The sequence below is a fragment of the Nanorana parkeri genome, unplaced genomic scaffold (genome assembly GCF_000935625.1).
Source record: "Nanorana parkeri isolate BGI_ZX_2015 unplaced genomic scaffold, ASM93562v1 scaffold699, whole genome shotgun sequence".
In the NCBI taxonomy this organism is placed as follows: domain Eukaryota; kingdom Metazoa; phylum Chordata; class Amphibia; order Anura; family Dicroglossidae; genus Nanorana; species Nanorana parkeri.
Window position 1 is genome coordinate 254,109 of NW_017306967.1, and position 20,142 is coordinate 274,250.

The 20,142-nt window shown below is 41.4% G+C and overlaps 1 protein-coding gene across 1 annotated transcript; it reads left to right on the plus strand.

The window, feature by feature from the left end:
* Nucleotides 1-1,035: 1,035 nt before the first annotated feature.
* On the plus strand, nucleotides 1,036-19,329 carry LOC108792915 (myosin-11-like). The gene is made up of 8 exons (XM_018563803.1): nucleotides 1,036-1,095; nucleotides 3,703-3,817; nucleotides 7,012-7,196; nucleotides 11,338-11,492; nucleotides 13,518-13,680; nucleotides 16,655-16,813; nucleotides 18,609-18,776; nucleotides 19,192-19,329. The coding sequence occupies exons 2-8, from the start codon at nucleotides 3,766-3,768 to the stop codon at nucleotides 19,327-19,329; spliced, it is 1,020 nt and encodes a 339-aa protein (XP_018419305.1). The 5' UTR covers nucleotides 1,036-1,095; nucleotides 3,703-3,765.
* Nucleotides 19,330-20,142: the final 813 nt, after the last annotated feature.

Genomic DNA, 20,142 nt, shown 5'->3' on the forward strand with positions numbered 1-20,142 from the left:
CAAGAGAGTCATAGATGTAAGGGGTTGTAAAGATCTGAGGTCTGCTATCCAGGGTGGTGATTATATATATATTTAAACACCAGACCACTAATATATGAAATAAAAGCTTTTCTGACCTCCTGAACTAGGCTAGTGACAGCTAATGCAGAGTTAGAAATGGAAATTTTCGGTCTGGAATCACGTGGGCCTGGGGCAGCTTGCCCTATTCCTAGCACTGCAAACAGTTATAATTCCTGTGGTTAATGTGGCCAGATGGCTAGTGGATGTAGAAGAAGTATGTGAGTGTCCACCTACATGCATTTTTTTTAACTATTCACCTAAGAATGATGTTTAATCAGAATTCTGTTGATCCACAGCTGTTAACCAGTAAGCTAGTTGGCATTTTGCATTACAGAGCAGCCAGGTGTTGGGCCTTCTGCAATGCCCTGGAGGTGTTCAGAGGCAGTGTGGCGGCACCCAAAGGTGTCAGCTAACCACTGTAAGTGGCTTTTTGACTATTTTTTACCCCGGCAGGTACATTTTAAGGAGGCTGTAAACATGAGATGATTGTTGAAGCTGGCATTTTATGGGCAAAGACGAAACCCCCAAGAGAAGGATCTTGGAGGAGAAGGTCTTTCAGACAGCGCTGAAACTCTTGATTGTTTTTGTCTCCTTCGGGACAAGCCGACACTAAGCATTGGCTGGCTGGCTGGCTGTGCCCTCCCCTTGCTCCTTCCATAAGCATGTAAACTTGCATATTTTTGCCCATCAGGTCACAGTCATAGGCTAATAGTTTAGGTGTGCCAGCACATCCAACTGCCCTGTTATGTCTTTGGCTGTTCATGGAAACCTGTGAAAAGGAAAAGCAGGCAAGTTGTTTATAGCAACCATACCCATCCTAGCCTTTTATAAATTATATATTTTATATAAATTATTAACATCAGTATACTGGGTAATTTTTACTTTCTCAAGAAAAGGAGAATGGATGGTCTAAGAACATACTATTAGAGAACTTATTCTTAACTCGAGATTTTCACTCGCCAGCAGACTAAAAAGGCCACAGAGCTGTCTCCACAGCTTACCACGGAGGCAGAGCACCTGCTCAGGAAATTGTTGGTAATAAACTCTTTTTACAGTATTTATTGTAAATATACAGCTATACTCATGCTTCTAGGGTACATGTTTGAATAAACGCAACATATAAATAACCTAAATAATTAAACATTTGATATTAGAATATGATGTGATGAATGAATATTATATTCCTAAAGCTCAACTCCCAGCACAAAAACATTTATTTAAATACATGGCCACATTATAAATCCACTTTGTGTGCACCAAATGCCTTTGCAAACCCAAATATTATCTTGAAAATTAGCAGCGACATCATCAGTATGCTGTACATAACCTGTGCAGAGAGCAGAGCTGTGGGAGGGACCCAGCAGGCCCCACCCACTAGAAGCTGCCTGAGATAAGACCAGTCACTCTGCACAAGGAGAGAGAACAATGGTGACTGGTCTTTATTAGAAATCTATTTATTAATAATTAGGGATTCATTATTACCAGTATCTTGGTATCGAGTTCAGGTACCGATAATTTTTTTCCCCGTACTCGCCGATATCGGAAGTCACATTAAGGAAGGCGTGTGGTGTGTAATTACTCGCCGCCCAGCTTCTTGATTGGCCTTAATGGGACTTCCGGTATCAGATTAGCCGGGAAACCATCTCCATGCTCCCTCTTCACCAGGGGACGAGGAAGCATGGAGCCGGCTTTCTGTCCAATCAGGTTGGTGGGGGGCGGGGTACTGATTCATCGCCTGGCTTCCTGATTGGCCAGCTTCCCAACAAATCAGGAAGCCGAGCGGCGAGTCATTACATGGTGCCCGGCTTCCTCATTGGCCCGGGAAGCTGGCTCCATGCTCCCTCGTCACCAGGTGACAAGGGAGCATGGAGCCGGCTTTGCGGCCAATCAGGAAGCTGGATGTTGTGTAATGACTCGCCACCCGGCTTCCTGATACCAGAAGTTCTGGTATCATGATAGGCATCGGGAGCATTTGGGTGAGTACGAGTACTATATACTATACTGGTTGGGAAATATACCATAAAGTAGCAAAAGATGTAAGACAAGACAGAGAGCGCTTCCATCGCATAAAAACTTTTTATAAATGAATAAAAAAATGGTATAAAGGTACTCACAAAGGACGAATAAAAACAGGCATAAAAGGGTCAGAACGAAAGGTGCATATCCACTGGCTGTTCGTCTTCCCAGGTAGTGAAGTGGTTTAAGCGTTTCAGAGGTCACGCCTTTAATTGGCAGTGTTCCCAACACTCCCAATTGGTTCTGAGGAAGGAGGCGTGACCCCTGAAACGCGTAAACCACTTCACTACCAGGGAAGACGAACAGCCGGGGATATGCACCTTTCGTTCTGATCCTTTTATGCCTGTTCTTATTCGTCCTTTGTGAGTACCTTTTATACAATTTTTTTATTCGTTTATTTAAAAGTTTTTATGCGATGGAGGCGCTCTCTGTGTCTTGTCTTGCAGTGCTGAGGTTGTTCTGAACCTGGTGAGAGCCGCACCGTTATCGTCCTGAACATCATTGATTTAATACTCTCTTGAACCAAAATCTGCTGACGCGGTGTTTGATTCTGTCTAGCAAAAGATGTGCTTGATACCTTCCCTAAAGAAGCTGCTACTCAAGGCTTGTTCCCATACCAGTCACATGCTGAGACACTGGTCATGTGATCTTAGCCAAGAAATCTGAAATTCCGGGGGAAGTGGACAGAACATTAAACTTCCCTTTGGGTAGAGTTTTTGTGGCTAATCTTCCAGCGTCTGTGGGTGGCTAGCATCAGAGGAAGCACATCTAAACACCTTTATCGTCCATCAGCATATTTTTATACACATTTAGGATGTTGGAGGCTGCTGTTTTAATAGTACAGGTTCCTTTTAAAATACAAATTGCCAAAGAAGTGGATTAATCCTGTCTCATTTCTCTGCAATGGCAGTATAAATGAATTCACCCTCCTTTATATGTGACGAATATGCATTCTGGTGTCAGTTGTACAGTGTCTCATTTTTTTTCTGTCTTCGAATAATAGCTTTCCAAGTACTTCACACTATTTCTTATAGAAAATACAATAGGGGAAATTCATCCATTCAGACATGAAAACAGACATTACAGCCATATAGTTACTGAGTCTGTACTTGGGATAATATATCCAGCAATTGTTCAGATAAAGCATTACACGATCGAAAAACATACCAGTTCTGTGTTGGAATCGCATTGGAAGGCAAACATGATGTAAATGTAATGATAAATTTGATTAAAATTGGTTTGATTCAACTGGATTTGGAGACACAGGAGTCACACAATCAGAAAAAAATAGTAAAGGGTTACACTTCTTTATTTTATTGCATATATTTATACAAAATCAGAAGGAATAAATGATTGTCATGCTAGGCTGGCCATGCACTGTTAGAATTTCAGACAATTCACAGGAATCAGCCGGAACTCTCTTACAGTTTGTGGCCCTGCTGGCTTGACACACATCCATTAATCAACTTTTAACTATGGAGCCACGCCGAAAATGTTCTGACAAACAGTGACTGCAGCCATGTATTCTCACAGTGTCATGAGCTGTCTGTCTGAATACAATAGCCACAATTGGAAATTCAGTTATGCTAAAGGTAGAGTCAGACTGTTAGATTTTTTTTTTCTTAGGACCTTCGATCAGGGAGCGAAGGATTAAAGCTTGAAGCTAAACGTAAAGATGCTAATTTACTAATGCTACAGCGTGACCTAGAACATGTGAAAGGGCAGATCAGAGATGCTGAAGGTAAGGAATTCTATATTTATTGAATTGTATGTACTATGCAGGTAAGGGTTTTTGTGGGACCTGAGTGAAAAAATAATAGTCCCTCTACTGAATGTAAATCTAGCTGAAAAATACAGCTTTTCCTTTTCTACTGAATTACTTTCCATTCAAACCAAACCAGTATGGTGATGAAAGTTAGCTCAAAGCCCAAACATACAAATATTGTTGCCTGCTCCAGCTCTATTGAATACAGCTTAAGAAATCAGTGGCGTGCGGTACCTTCCATGCTGGGTGAGGCATTCCCCAGCCCCACCCCAGCATGCCCCCCCCCAGCCCACAGAAGCCCTGCCCCCAGCCCGCCGAAGCCTCCTCCCAATGCAGCCGCACCCCCCAACCTGGTCACCAAGCTAGTGTGAAGGAGGGAGGGAGGAGACAGGGAGAAGCCTACCTGTCCCTCACATGCTCGTCACTGGTGAGGCATCGAGATCGATGTCTTCAGTGTTTTTTTTATTCCTTTATTTTATTGGACAGCTTGGACCAATGGCGCTTTGCCATTGGTCCAAATCATCTGCAAAGCTCAAGCTTCTAACATAGAGTAGAGGCTGTGACAGCTCTTGCCTCACTAGGTTAGGTTACACAAGCAGTGGGGAAGCCCGCTGTTGTGTAACCGAACTTAGCTGTCAAAAGCCGGATCGACGCTGCCAGTAATTAACAGGCAACGCTCCGTCCATGACAGGTTACGCAGCGGGGAGGATTTCCCTGATGTGCAACCTGTTAGAAGCCGCACTGAATGGAGAAAAAGTAGTCCGCTTCAGACGCTCTGCCTCACCTGCCTCTTCTGACCGAACGTCCCTGTAAGAAATGGTATGTCTGTTACATTCTAATGTTTTCACGTTGCAGCAAAGTTCATGTGCCATGTTACAGTTTTTCTCGTATATACACTAATCCATGTGAAGCTAAAAGGGATTGATAATGTAACATTGCTGTTACGTAGCTGACACCTTGCCTTTCTAGAAGACAGCAGTAAATGTTAATATCATATACTCAGTAATGACCTTTTCCTTATTGCTGCGCTATCCCGTAAGGGATTTTTGTTCACTTTGAAAAACAGTTACACTGCAACTGAACCTAAAAAATTTTTTTCGTTTTGGATAGAGTAGAGAAGGATTAGAACACTTGTCATGATGTTATTGCCGTCTGTGCCCTCATTTGGGAAAGTCACCCCTCTATTTTTACTGGTGACCATTATCACTAAAAGTGAAAGAAAATCCCCAATTTTGGGGTTGATATAAAAAAAGAAATTGGTGGGAAATCTTCCAATGGGAACACTAGTTTTGGTGGCTTTGCTGACCACCAGGGATATCCCTCTCTTTGGAGGGATTTCCTTTCAATTCCTTTTGTGGCTATGACACAGGAAATTAAGGAAAATATCCCCAGTGGGACACAGGTGGCAAAAAAAAAGGTTGACAGTGGTTATAATTAGGGATGTACAGATACTAGTATCTTTGCTGATACCGAGTATTTGGGTGAGTACTCGTACTCGGCCCAAATGCTCCAATACTTTCCCCGATACTGGAACTTCCTGTCAGAGAAAGATTTCCCCTGAACGGCACTACCATAGGAGGACCTGGGGCCGGCTTCCCGGGCAATCAGGAAGCCGGGCGGCGGCTTCCCGGCCAATCAGCATAGAGCTGGCTATCTGGCCAATCAGGAAGCCGGGAGATGGGTCATTACTCGCCACCCGGCTTCCTGATTGGCCTGGGAAGCCAGCTCCAAACTGATTGGCTGGGAAGCTGGTTTCCCAGGCCAAACAACATGGAGCTGGCTTCCCGGGCAATCAGGAAGTCAGGCTGCATGTCATTACCTGCACCCGGCTTCCTGATTGCCCAGGAAGCCGGCTCCATGCCAGTGGAAGCACCGGTATCAGTACTCCGTATCGGTACTCCGTATCGGCGAGTACCTAAAGCAAAATGTTGGTACTCGGTACTGAAAAACCGGTATGGATGCATCCCTAGTTATAATCCTCCCTTACTGTATCCAAAGCTAAAAATTGGCTTTAGTTCTACTTTAAATAGTCATGATCAAAAGATACCCAGCAACCACCACCAAATAAAAATGACAATGTTGTCATCATAAAAAAACACCACATAAGTCCCGGACCAGTGGAGCGCGATTATACATGTGTGAAAAGCTGACCCATAAACGTATCCCCTAAGATATAAGGTGGGTTAAGTATGTTCACAGGGGCTCAACAGGAGAAGCAGTGTTGCCTGCCCCTAATGGTGTCGAAATTGTGGATTAAAGTGAATGGCAATAATTTTGGCATTCAGTTACAATCAATCCTCCAGAGTAAACTTATCTCTGGGCAGACTTAATTTGTTGGGATAAATCTGAGTAATTGTACTTTTTATGATTCACTGGTTTCAGTGCACAGTCTTGGACTCATCCCCGAAAGGTTTTATTATCATCGATATTGACATCTGATTATATAAAAAAGGAACCTCTGAAGGAATACTGCTTGCAATTGAATAGCATACATTTAGCAGAGCTGCAACAATTAATCGACAATGAGAATAGTTGGCAACTATTATCATCGATAAGTTCGAGAGAGAGAGAGAGAGAGACCTAATATTTAGCCCCGTGATGCATAAAGTGTAAGGGTTTAGTAAATCTTTTTTTTTTTTGTGGTCTGGATGTTATGTGGTGTTTTTTATGAAGACAACATTGTCGTTTTTATTTTGGTGGTGGTTGCTGGGTGTCATTTCGTCATGATTATTTAACTGTTTTTCAAAGTAAAACAATAAGATATCTTTATTAAAAGAGAACTAAAGCTAAAACTTTTTTGGGTCACAGGCGTACATTAGTAAATGTACGCCTGTGACCCAAACACAGCTCTGCTGAGCCATGCTGCAGCTGGGAAGTATCCTGACAATGTTGTCGGGATCCACCCAATGCCTGATTAGATTAAAATCAGAGATCTGGGTGCATGCATTTGGTGACATACAGTATGTTGATGCACTTCACTTGTTTGCACCTTTTCTGGGTTTGTTTTATTTTGAATTGAGTTCTAAAATCAGTGAGCAGTTTTCTGGTTTTGTTGCAAACCCAATCACCTCCTTTTCTCTAGCTTCCATCTATGTTTATAATAATATAGATTGAGACAATGATAAAGACTTAACGGTTATACACAAATGTGTTTTGCATTGTCGTTGTAGCTTTTCACACTAGAGGAAAAAAGCAGTTGTTGGAGGATATTGTTCAGCTGAAGAAGACAAAGGAGCTCACTAACAGACAGATCTCACAGAAGGAGATGAAGATTATGCATAGCAAGCAGGAGCTTGAACGGGAGATTCTTAGCTTAGCTGACACTAAGCAAAAAGTACAATTTCTTCAGGCACAGGTATACATAACCAGTAATTACAGGCGGAAATAGGGAATTTGTTCCTAGAGCTGGATTTACTTTAACCCTCACACCGCCAGGGCCGTTTTTGTGTTATTTGCACAATGTTGCAACCCACATTTTAGGCCTGAGAATTATTTAAAATGACATTAAAGTCTAACCCCCCCCCAGCTGACTCCTGTGTCTGCCTGCGTTGACTTACCCTGTGTGTCTCCTCTACTCCCGGCTGAAGATCTCTGCTGCTCATGCGCCCGTCACATGATCCTTTGCGGCCGCCTGAGAATCTTTAGATCTTCGGACAGGAGTGCGCAGCGAAGACCCAGGTAACCTTTTTGTTAACTTTTTAAAATGTTTTTGCATATATCTACTGTTTGCTAGCAGTAGATATATGCAAAAAAAATGTGAGGGTTTCATTTTCCTTTAACCCCCACCCGAATTATACATTTTTCATGCTTGATGAGCTTCTTCCCCAGCCTTTCCAGCCAGGGAATGACAGCTCAGCTTCATTCAGCGGGGAGGAGATCAGAATGTTCGCTGGTCTTCCTTCCCTCCTACCTGCTGACACCTGCAATGTCTGTCCCGCACACACAGTCAGTGCGAGCCCCGGGAAGAAAGGTGGGGGTTGTTGGGCTGGGGGGCACACATTTCCGGGCCCTGAAACTGATCAGGTGGCTTTACAGCTGGCCAGATCACTTCCAGTGTAAAGCTGACAGTCAGCTCTACACAGGTAAATAGACTAGCTGCTGGGAGTCTGTTTACAGGTGTCTGCTGCTGCCGACTTATAACATACATTGGTGACAGTGAAAGGATTAGGCCTCATCCCCACTGCTTAGAGTGAACCTGTACAGATCCATGCGGCGTGCACGTGTGATTGTACGAAGCAGCCTGTTCTTTTCTATGGGAGTATGGGGCCATACGCCGTTGTACGCTCACCCGAACTGCACATCCATGCGGGTGTCCATGCTCGGATGCAGACATGAGCATGTGTACACAGGCATTGGTGTCGAAAACTGGCCATTGCATTTGCATGCAGGCATGCATTTGTGAGCACATAACAGAAAAAGGCTGTGTTTGGCCTGTCTTGGATGTAAATACTTCTCAAAAGGACATGGTGCAATTTTAGAAACACAAATATAGGTCGAAAACACTTTTTCAGCTGTCATCCACACTTCACCATTGAGAAAAATGGTAATTTGTAGACCTTCGTTTAACTTCAAACACTCATCGGATGGAGGGAAACAATTCTCATGTACACAGGCCTGCCAATAGCATAGGTTTGGAACTCACTTTGCTCTAATGTATATAGGCAAAATGGTTTGGTCACCTGCCTGGCCCCAGCCTAAGACTAGACAAAGAAGGAGCAGCAGCACACTGATGAGGTCATCTCTCTCCTCTCCCCTCCTTGTAGCATGTTTCTTCTCAGCACAGGTGCATGCAGCAAAGCCCGATTGGCTTAGTGTATTGAACTTCCGTCTCTTAGTCCTACTGAAGAGGTGATTACAAGAGTGTGATTACAAGACTAATTCAGGTTGCATTTGAAATATATTTAATTATTTTGACAATAATCGAAAACTGCATTCATTCGTATTTTATATATATTTTTTCTTACACACTTATGCACTCACTATGATTATTTTCAGTATTATTTACAAATATATGTAAAAAAAATCAGCCTAATTCTTTGTGTTTTTTTGTTTTAAAAAAATGCTTTCTTTGTCTAGTTTGCATTGATACTTATACAGGGGGTAGCAGGGCCGGATTTATACATTTTCCTCTCCTAAGTCAGATACCTTTTGCCACTCTTTGCTCCCAAACCAAATGGTTTAGGTGCTGCCTACCCCAACACATGCACACAGAAGGGATATGCACTGATCCATGTACATATTGTAAACATCAAGATAGAATCATAGATACAATAAATGAAAACTGTAATACCTGTATCGAAAAATAGGATGGCCAAAATACTGGAAGAAATAAACATACCATTAATACCTTCTCAATTATCACTGAAGAGGTAACATGTTTGCCGAGCACAATCAGTAGCATACTGACACAACCAGAGACATGCCCAGAAAGATACAATCAGTGGCATACTGACACAAATCAGTAACATGTCCCCAGAGACACAATCAGTAGCATACTAACACAAATCAGAAACATGTCCCCAAAGACACAATCAGTAGCATACTGACAAATCCAGAAACATGTCTACAGAGACACAATCAGTAGCATACTGACACAACCAGAAACATGCCCACAAAGACACAATCAGTGGCATACTGACACACCAGAAACATGTCTACAGAGACACAATCAGTAGCATACTGACACAACCAGAAACATGCCCACAAAGACACAATCAGTGGCATACTGACACACCAGAAACATGTCTACAGAGACACAATCAGTAGCATACGGACACATCCAGAAACATGACAATAGAGACACAATCAGTGGCATACTGACACATCCAGAAACATGTCCACAGAGACACAATAAGTAGCATACTGACACAACCAGAAACATGCCCACAAAGACACAATCAATGGCATACTGACACAACCAGAAACATGTCCACAGAGACACAATTAGTAGCATGCTGACACAACCAGAAACATGCCCACAAAGACACAACCAAAAACATGCCCACAAAGACACAATCAGTGGCATACTGACACACCAGAAACATGTCTACAGAGACACAATCAGTAGCATACTGATACAACCAGAAACATGCCCACAAAGACACAACCAAAAACATGTCCACAGAGACACAATCAGTGGCATACTGACACATCCAGAAACATTTTATATTGCCCCCGCCCCTGCAGTAACTCCATCCTTAGCAGCCAGCAATCACATACTTGTACTTGCATGCTGTCCCTAGCTAAACCTACCACACCACAGAATAAAATCTCGGCTCTTCACCCCTAAAAGATGACTCACGTTTGGGGTCTGTGTACTCGTACCCCTGACAGACATATTTTGAACCACTTCTCCAGTAGCTTATTTACTAAATTTAAAGTAAACATTTTTAAGAGAAACGTGGGGGCTGCCATTGCTAGACTCCAGTGTGATTAAGAAGGTTGAGTAAGACAGGCATGTGGTCAGATTTGGATATTGCAGGAAAATCTGCATGGTGAAAGCATGAATAGACAGATCTGATCATCATGTGACTCTGTTATTCATTCCCTCTGAAGTATACAGTATATATGTTAATAGAAATTAAGTTGGGGAGTCCTTTGTTTTCAACACATAGGCTGATTGTCACATTAAGGTGACCCATCTGGATCATCATCCTGTGGATCAGCATCTTAATTGTTGTTCATTACTCAATAGTGTACAACACTAAGTACGTTTGGCTTTATAAAACCTTAATTTTTAAAGAATGGACAGATATTATCATGTATATACATGATGCCTGACTTGTTTACAGTAAGTCTATAAAACCAATAAATCAGGGACCAATTTACTGTACATTTGTATATTCGTGATCCTGAAGAAATACAATAAGAATGAAAAAGTTATTGTCATGAAGCAATGACAGTTGTGGAATCCATGAGTTTAGCTTATTATGACAATTTCCAGCTAATTCAACCACTTCAGCTAGCTTTCAGTCCCAGAAAGGAACAAATGGCTCATTGCAACCTATCAATAACAGTTAAGCTAGCCACATACAGTTAAAATTTCAGCCAATTTCTGCAGAATTGACTGGAATTTGAGCCATGGTGGCCCCGTCGGTATCACCTGTCGACAAAAGACAATTCTAAAATCAAAAGAGCTGGGAGGAAAATTGTTGGCCGAAGAGTCACTACATCCTATCAAATGCAGTCAGGTACAATAGCCAACAGCATAGACTCCTCCATCTAAGCTGTTGAGCATGGATGGGGGGAATCGAGTGATTTCTCGCCTTCTGCCTGCAGGACGAATGAGAAGAATCTACACGTCTATGGCTAGCCTAATAGTTCTGTAAAATGACAATGAAGTAGACAATCATAAGTTCAAATTTTTAACAGTAGTACAATAGTATATCTCTTTCACTGAAGTACATTGCATGCTTTTAATTGTACTTAAAAGTTGAAACAAAACTGACGTTAATGTGCTGTCAAGCTTGTCAATGTTTTTTTTTTTTTTTTTACAGCTAAAGCAAAGATTGGAAAATCAGAAAGAGATGGAAACCCAGTTGTCACAGAAGAGAGTTGAGTTGTTGAAGGTGAATTCAGCCAGGGATGATATGGAGGAAAAACTGATTAAACACACAGTAACAAACAAAAACCAACTGACATCTGATTTAAGGTACAAAGCTAGGTAACCTGTATGGAAACATACAGTAGCTCTCTGCATAATAACAGCTAAAGCAAAGATTGGAAAATCAGAAAGAGATGGAAACCCAGTTGTCACAGAAGAGAGTTGAGTTGTTGAAGGTGAATTCAGCCAGGGATGATATGGAGGAAAAACTGATTAAACACACAGTAACAAACAAAAACCAACTGACATCTGATTTAAGGTACAAAGCTAGGTAACCTGTATGGAAACATACAGTAGCTCTCTGCATACAGATACTGCAGACTATGGGAAATATATCATAATATGTGAACATAACCCTTTCATTGAGAGAACCAAAATGACCATCGCAGAAGGAAGGATGACATGTTTGCATTTTAAACCCTATTACTAGTAAACGCATTATCATGTTGATTTCTGCAGTAATGAACGGCAAGTGTTTCAGATCATCCCCGTAGCAATGTTGGGTTCACCTATTTAAAAGTGAAATAAATGGATTTTTAAATAATGCCAGATTACTATATTAAAGACAAGATGAACTCCACCTTGGCTCCTGAAGAAATGACAACGTATACTGTAAAGCTGGCTATACACATATATTTTTTTTTTGTTCAGTCTGCAACAAAAGAATTCTAAAATGATATTAAAGTCAAAAGGTTTTGATGAAATCGCTTACCTTGGATGCTACTCCATGATGTTTAAAAGTTTTAGCTTCCTGCAGAATTAGCTGGTCCCCTGAGCACTGGCCCAGATATCCTGTTCTAGGGTGGCCCCTTTCCCTTGCAGGGCCATATGGAGCCACCCTTGTGTGCTAGTAAGCTACGTGTGTGTCCACAGGCATGACAAGCAAATCATTCCCCTCTTCCGTGCTCCCCAATCCTTCTTCCTCCCTTCTTCCAGCTAGTAGAAGGATGGCTGCTGGAGACTGTGCTGCTCCCTGTGATCTTGTACTGGACAGGAAGTTCAGGAAAGCAGAGAGATTAGGAGCCAGTTGTTTGCTGTCTGTGTCCTCATTGGGGGTGATTTACCTCTCACTAAGAAATGGGGGTTGTGGGCATCACTTGTACAGGAAGGCAGAGACAGCAATAAAAACATTGTCACAAGAGCTAACCCATCTTCACTCTGCTCTACTAAAATTGTTTGTTTTTGTCTGTGTCCCCATTGGAGAGGTTTCCTATCATTTGCTGTAGTGAAAGAAAGTGAGAGGAAATCTCGACACTAAAGCAAAAAAAAAACATGGCAGAGGCTCTAAACGTTCCCTTCTCTATTTCAAAAGAAAAAAAAAGATTTTTCTAGATCTTGGCTTTAAGTCTCCATTGTTTATTCTTTTGCAGTAGGAGCAATATAGAGGCTTCCTGTTCATTCATAACAGGGGCTGCAGAAAAAGAGATTGAGGACACAGGGCTCAGTTTAGACCCCTACTATTTAATAAAACATTTTTAATAGGAAATAAATAAACATAAAGTATTTTTAAAATTATTTTTAAAAATCTAGAAAAAAAAAATTAATAAAAATAAAAATATTTAAAACATTTTTTTTCCTTAAAGTTAGAATTTTTTTTTCCGGTTTCCGGTTTCGGCCTGACTATTTTATTTTCGCTTTGTCAGAAAATTCCATTTTGGTGCACCTCTAATTGTCATGTTAACGGACTCATACTGAAGCTGCTAAACTCGGTCTTGGCATCTAGGCTTCAATGACCTCTGGAAGAGAAGGGGTTATTTACCGCTGATATATCCATCTAAATTTGTCTTTATATAAACTTCATGTAACCCCTGCAAATCAGTATTTAGAATCAGAAAACGGCAGAGCAGCAATGTCAGCTAATATGGTTTTATTGCATTGCACAGTGCTGTCAGTTTAACACAAGGAGCATGCTTACAGCAGGGACCTGACTTCATGTCCAGTTAGCAGACTGGTGCAGGGAGGTGATATCACTATATTTATTAACCCAACAGAGGAAGTAATGTTGCCCTCCTTGTTTTGCAGTTTAGCAGATATGATTTATACAAAATTGAAACATTTTACTTTCACTCATAGAAATGAAATAAGCTTCCTTCACCAGCAAATTCGTGAGAAAAACCTGCAGTCTGAACAGGACCGTGTTCTGAGAAAGAAAATAATGGATGACTGTGCATCACTCACTAGTGAAAATAGTGCATTGCAGGCTCAGTTACTGGGAATTACCAAACAACTAGAAATGGTAAAATCAATGCAGCAAATTCTATTCTAAGCAAATCTCAATCAGTTATCCTTTAAAGTGTACCTGTAGGATTTCCAAAATGTAAAACCTGGCTGTGACTGATAAAGCAAGCATGTTCCGGTGCCTGCATGCATAGTTTATTTATTTGCAAAGTACCCTGTTTCAATGAGAACTTGAGGGAGTCAATGTATTTTCTGTTGCCTGTATGCAAAAGGAAGTCAGGGAAAATACCCTCTAAGGCTGGGCACACACCTTACAACCATTGGAAGACTTTTGTCTTGCGATGGTTGTAAGGTAATTTAAAAAATGTGCGATCTGCCTATCTTGGACAGGCAGCTCGTACTTGCGGTGATCGCAAGCCCGCCCCGCTGAGGGGCGGGCTTCCGATGACCGCAATGCCGAATGGACAGTGTGTGCTTGCGCACACCGGCCTGTCTGGCTTTTATCTTACGAACATGCTACACACCCGCTGAAAATCGTACGGTTCTCGGCGGGTTTTCAAACATGTTCGTAAGATAAAAGTCGTGCGACCTTACAGTGGTAGAGGTTGCACGGCTTCCACACACCTTACAATAATCGTACGATCGCGGGATTTCCCGCGATTATCGTACGATTATCGCAAGGTGTGTGGGCACCTTTAGGTGTCACAAGAACAGGTTTTCCCATTGGAAGATTTCCCCTCTATTCTTGTTTTAGTGACAAATTTTGTTTTTTCCATCACTTTCTGTCCCAGTGACAATGATCACCAGAACAAATAGAGGTGAAAATCTCCACAATGGGGACACAGTGAGCACTAAAAACTTGATAGGGGTCCTAATCGTTCCTTGCGCTATCGAAAACTTTAAAAAAAACAACAACTTTGGCGATATATATACACTTCTCTTTCAAACTGAGGTTTATTGAGAACATGAAGAATAGGCAACATGTGTACTGAGTATCGCTACATAAATGATTTGTATTTGGGATGCACAATAACAATACTAGTACTAGCAATGGTATCGGTACTGATGCCTAGCCCGATACCCAAACTTCCAGCTCCTTGATTGGTCGGGAAGCCAGCTCTAGTCATTTTGTGGGCTTCAAGAAGCTGGGCGCCATGCAATGACTTGCCGCCTGGCTTCCTGATTGGTCGAGAAGCTGGCCAATCAGGAAGCCAGGCAGCGAGTTATTATCCATCCCCCAGCTTCCTGATTGGCCAGAAAGCCTACTCCATGCTCCCCCGTCACCTGGTGTGGCGAGTCTTTACACGCCTCCCGGCTAATCAGGAAGCCAGGTGGCAAGTCATTACACGCCGCCTGGCTTCCTTAATGGTACTTCTGGAACCGGTATTTAGCATCGGTGAGTACGGAAAAAAAATATCGGTACTTGTGCTCGATAACGAGAAAAACCAGTATCGATGCATCCCTAGTTTGTATGATATAAAATATGATATAGATTGAAGATTAAAGCATTATATAAAGACATTTACCAAAAGTCAATCTTATAATAAACATTTACATACATACACCTTTAAGAAAATTAACAAACAGTTTACCCATGGTCCTGCTGTGACCTGTCCCTTCCCACTAGACATGTGTGCTGGCAAAAAAATTATTTAGTTTCGTTTTTTGTTTTTTTTATTATTTGTTTTTTTATGGGTTTTTTTAAAGAATTTTAGGAGGGACCCCAACATCAAAAAAAAGCGTAGGATCTCCTCTGAAATCCTTTACCAGAATAACTTCCTCCAGCTTCATCACTGCACTTGTAGTTCATCAATAACTTCCACCAACTCCACGTTACCGTACTTGTAGTCCATTGATAACGTCCTCCAGCTCCATCACCACACATGTAGTCTATTGATAACTTCCTCCAGCCTTGTCATGATACTTGTAGTCCATTGATAAAGTCCCTTAGCAAATTCACCACACTTATAGTCCATTGATAACTTCCTCCAGCTCCATCGGCGCACTGATAGTCCATTGATAACTTTCTCCAGCTCCGTCACTGCACTTGTAGTCCATTGATAACTTCCTCCAGCTCCGTTGGTGTACTTGCAGTCCATTAATAACTTCCTCTAGTTCCATAACCAAAAGTCCATACCTCTGTACGGACTGGGGGCTGGGGGAAACAGTCTGAAGGAGCCTGTGCATTGTACTCGTGATCCACTGATCATGGTTGCAGTGCTTTGCAGGCTCCATTGCAAAAAAATAATAAATGTACATTTGTAATATGGGTGCATTTATGAATTTTTGGGAAAAAGTGGAATATACCAAGATAAAACTCAAAATAAAATATGGTAAAACTGAATCTAACATTCAGATGGAATTTTGGGTATAGCTTGTTAAAGTTCTTAACCAAAGATTTTCCAGGGACAAATATTGAAAAACTTGGAATGTCCCTGGAATTCAGTTAGAAACTATACAAGTGCCTTATGGTAAATACGGCCCTATCCTCAGTTGTATCTTTTTGTTGCATATATTTGCTGGCGTCTACAACACCAAACATTTTACATCCCAAACATTATGTCCATGTTAGAAAAAGAGTTGCATTTGTTCATGCTCAAGATCATTTCAATGACGAGCTGTTTTTCTTTTTGCTGTATTGCATTGGCACATGATTAAATGGGAGGGACACATAGGTGTTTCTTGCTTTCCCTCTTGACTCCCACTCACATTGACCTCTGAGGTTGCCAAGCAACAGATGTAGGTTTAGAATATAAACATTTTAATGTAACATTGGCTGACTCACATCACATCCAGTTGCCCCCTTATCAAACAGGGAATGCAATTGGAAAAAAAAAAAGATTATGTATATGACTTATATATAGAAAAAAGGAAATACTTTTCCAAATGGACTAACTTGAAGCACATAGCTGGAAAATAACATTTCATTCATATTGTCTATAGATCTAGTTTTGTTATCACATTATGTCTATGATAGATTAAGAGATCACAATGGGAAGTGTATATTAACAGTACTACTTTTTGATTTCCAGCAGAGAGAACTGAAGGAAGAGAATTCTACTCATAATTCTTCTAGTTTTGCTCAGCTTCTAAGTGTTAAGGACAGAGAAGAGCAGCTGAGCAAGGAGTTGAAGTGGCAGGATGTTCTTCTGTTACAAGAGAAGCAGCGTTTAAACGATCTGATGGAGCAGGTAATTACAGCACCAATATAAGAAAACATAGCAGAAAAAAAAGCCTACACCAATTTTTTTTGTTTTTTTGTTTTGAATAGAGTGGGGAACGGTTAGAAACTTTGTCCTAAACTTTGGGCAGAAAGTGAGGGGAAGTTTCTCACTGCGCCACACAGACCATAATAGAAAGTTTACAGAAGTTAGACATTTTCTATACCCTACATTAAAAGGAATGTTATTGTTGTTTGTATTGGAGAGGTTTCCCTTCCCCTCAGTTCCACTGACAAGGACAGGAAGTCAAAGGAACCCTTCTCAACAGGGACATACAACAACTGAAGATCTAAACCTGGACATATAAAAATTGGGGATGTGGGCGGTGCACATTATGGGGGATGGGTATATAGGAGGGCATGGGGGAGTGTTGGTGAGACACGTTACAGGGGAGGGGGTGGAAGTGCATGGTACCGTCTCGCTTATCTCCTGGCACCCAGTGAAGGCAGTGAGCTGGGTGGGATGCCAGCAGCACCATTAAGGTAGTCTGACCACTGGCATCTGCCAGAATACAATAGCTGGCAGGGATAAATCCCTCTTCCACATTGTCCAGCATTAATGGAGGAATTATTCGATTTTTCTAACTTAACGCACTGGGTTGAATAAAAAAAAATTATAAAGTGTATCGCCAGAATACGCCCTTTCCACTCTATTTAAAGCAGAACTATACAAAGTTGTCAATATAACCCATGTAATGGTGAATAGTCTTGCTGCCAGTTCCCAATTTTAAACACATTAATTTGTTTTGCTTTGATTTTTACCCTTTAATCTATTCTTAATCTGCCACCCACCATGTTGACTGGCTGTTCCCAGTCTATGTATCCCCTGCTAGTGGAAGGGATATAAAACAATGAAGATGCATAGTGGACTGGGAGAAGCTGCATTAACCTATGAAGCACCGTACACTGCTCCTTTTCTCAGAGTTGAGTGTCATTATGTAAACAGAAAGAGGTGGAGAAAAACCCATGACCTCTCTGTTAGGAAGCTACAACAGATCGAGGCAGAGGTCCCCGATCTTGGACATGTTTGGAAAAAAAACAAAACACACTAAGAAAAGGATATGAAGGCATAGCAAAACAAATATTTAGAGTTTCTAAAGGGGTTAATAAGCCCCTGAGGGAGTAAGATTGTATTAAAAATACTTTTTCTTATACTACATTTTACATATAACGGTAACATATTTACACACAACAGTGAAATATGAATGAAGGCTACAACAGTATAAATGAAGAGCAGTACTGGACTGTCACACTGACAGCCCTGCCCTGCAGATTACATGGGGAGAGCGGTTCTCCCAGTGTATTTAGTGGATCACATCTATAAGTTTGTGTATCAGGAGCAGTATCAGCGCACCCAATATAGAGCAGGTGGCACTGAAAGAGCTGTGCTGTTCTAGGGTAGTTTGTAGAACCAAGCTTTTAGTTTGATAGCTCTATATTGCACAATGCAGGAAATGATTGGGTTGATTTGGAGGCAGGAGGGGCTCTTGTCCCAGCTCCATCCTCTCCCCAGCACAGCAGTAAAGGTGGTAGTGTTCCTGGCCTCTACCTTGATCCGGCCCTGGGTCCCCATACTACATAGATGTTCGAAAATCTAAAGAGATTGCGCAAAGATTCAGATTCTGATTTTAAAGTGTGAGGCTAGCTTAAGACAATGGTATTGTTATGGTATAACAATGTATATGTTTTATTTTATCAGAAGCATAATAGACACCCTTGATGTTCAGGCTAGTAGACAGGTTGTTCAATTTTGTTCTATGTTACAGGTTAACTTGCTGTTGAGTGGAAATACGCTCCAAGGTTTTAATACAAGTACTTTGAGTAGTCACATTGCTGAGCTGCAAGCCATGTTGGCCAAGGAAGAGCAAATCAAAACAGAATTACAGCGAGACAAGACCTTGCTAGTTGACCATGTTAATCACCTACAAAACCAGGTAATGACCAATGACAATACAATTAATAATTATAACAACTGCCAATTAGATATTTCCCATCAGGAGTATTTACCTACCTTTCAAAAACAGAGCCCGGTCCAAAACCAAAGGATAGGTAAAAATAAATGAATTCATATTTTGATATGTTAAGATGTATGAAGCCTTTTTGAATTTTGAAGGTAATCACATTAAATTACAATATTTACTTTAAAGGTAAGTCTCAAATTCGGTCTACCTGCTTAATGCCTAAAGTGAAAGTAAAGGGCAAGTTAAAAGAAATAATCACAGACAGGCTTAATATAACAGAAGAGACCGTGTAAGTCTCTTCTGTCATAGATCCTCTCATCTGGCTGTTAGCACACTTTTTTCTGTGCACTGAGCCACACATGTGCAACTCATTGAACACACTTTGCAGAATTCTTCGCCGAGACAAAATGTGCGCCTGTGCGGGCATTACATCATCTGGCCCTGGCCAATCAAACGGCCAAAGACTATGAACCTGGAGGAAGCCCGGCAGGAAGATGGAAGTACCAGCGTGGGAGGAGAACGCTAACATGACAGCGCTGAAAGGGATCGCTTTGGTAGGTATATGTGCCATAATGTGCTAATACTGAGCATACTTGAACATTTTGGATAAGGGTACATTCACACCAGCAGCCATGCTCAACTGTATGGCTGCTGGTGTGCATGTCCCCGAACAGTGCCAATGCGCTCAATCCAGTTTTGGACCATTCCTAATGAAAAATTTCACTGAGCTGGGTTCCTGACCAAACAGTGACTGCTTCCTATAAGATACAGTCACTATTCAGCTATTCAGATGCAAGGGCTGCAGCTGCCTGAATACAATAGCCGGCAGCGGGGATTACTTCATCCACACTAAACAACAGAAGCCTTCATTTTTTGACCCTTTCACTAACCTGTCTGGTTATATTGTAATGCAAGTAAGCCTGTGTCCACCAGGTGGCACAATGTACTTTGCTGGCATATAATGGTATCACATATAATTCATGTACATGTTGCATTTACTCTGCAGTATACTGGGAAACAATTTGTAGCAGGATACTGGGAAACAATTTGTAGCATGTAAATGTTCCAAATTGTATTTTCGCTGTATAAAGATGAAACACTTACTCATAATATTGTAAGTCATTATGGACGACACTACGAAAGGTATTTATATACTGACAGTTAGGCTACTAGCGTTTTCAGAATGAGGTCAACACTGGAAGTCTGTATATTTATTTCAGCAAAGAATTCCTTTACTGTCGCAGTTCAGTGCACTGTTCAGTCTGGGAACCGTCAGCTTCCAAGCACAGAGCAGTGGCAATAAACTGAAATGAAAGAAGTGTATGTATGTATATATATA

Coding starts and splice junctions, on each gene's coding strand:
- LOC108792915 (XM_018563803.1), top strand. CDS start 3,766: ATGCTACAGCGTGACCTAGAACATGTGAAAGGGCAGATCAGAGATGCT. Junction 7,197..11,337: donor TACAATTTCTTCAGGCACAG/GTATACATAACC, acceptor TTTTTTTTACAG/CTAAAGCAAAGATTGGAAAA. Junction 16,814..18,608: donor TAAACGATCTGATGGAGCAG/GTAATTACAGCA, acceptor TCTATGTTACAG/GTTAACTTGCTGTTGAGTGG.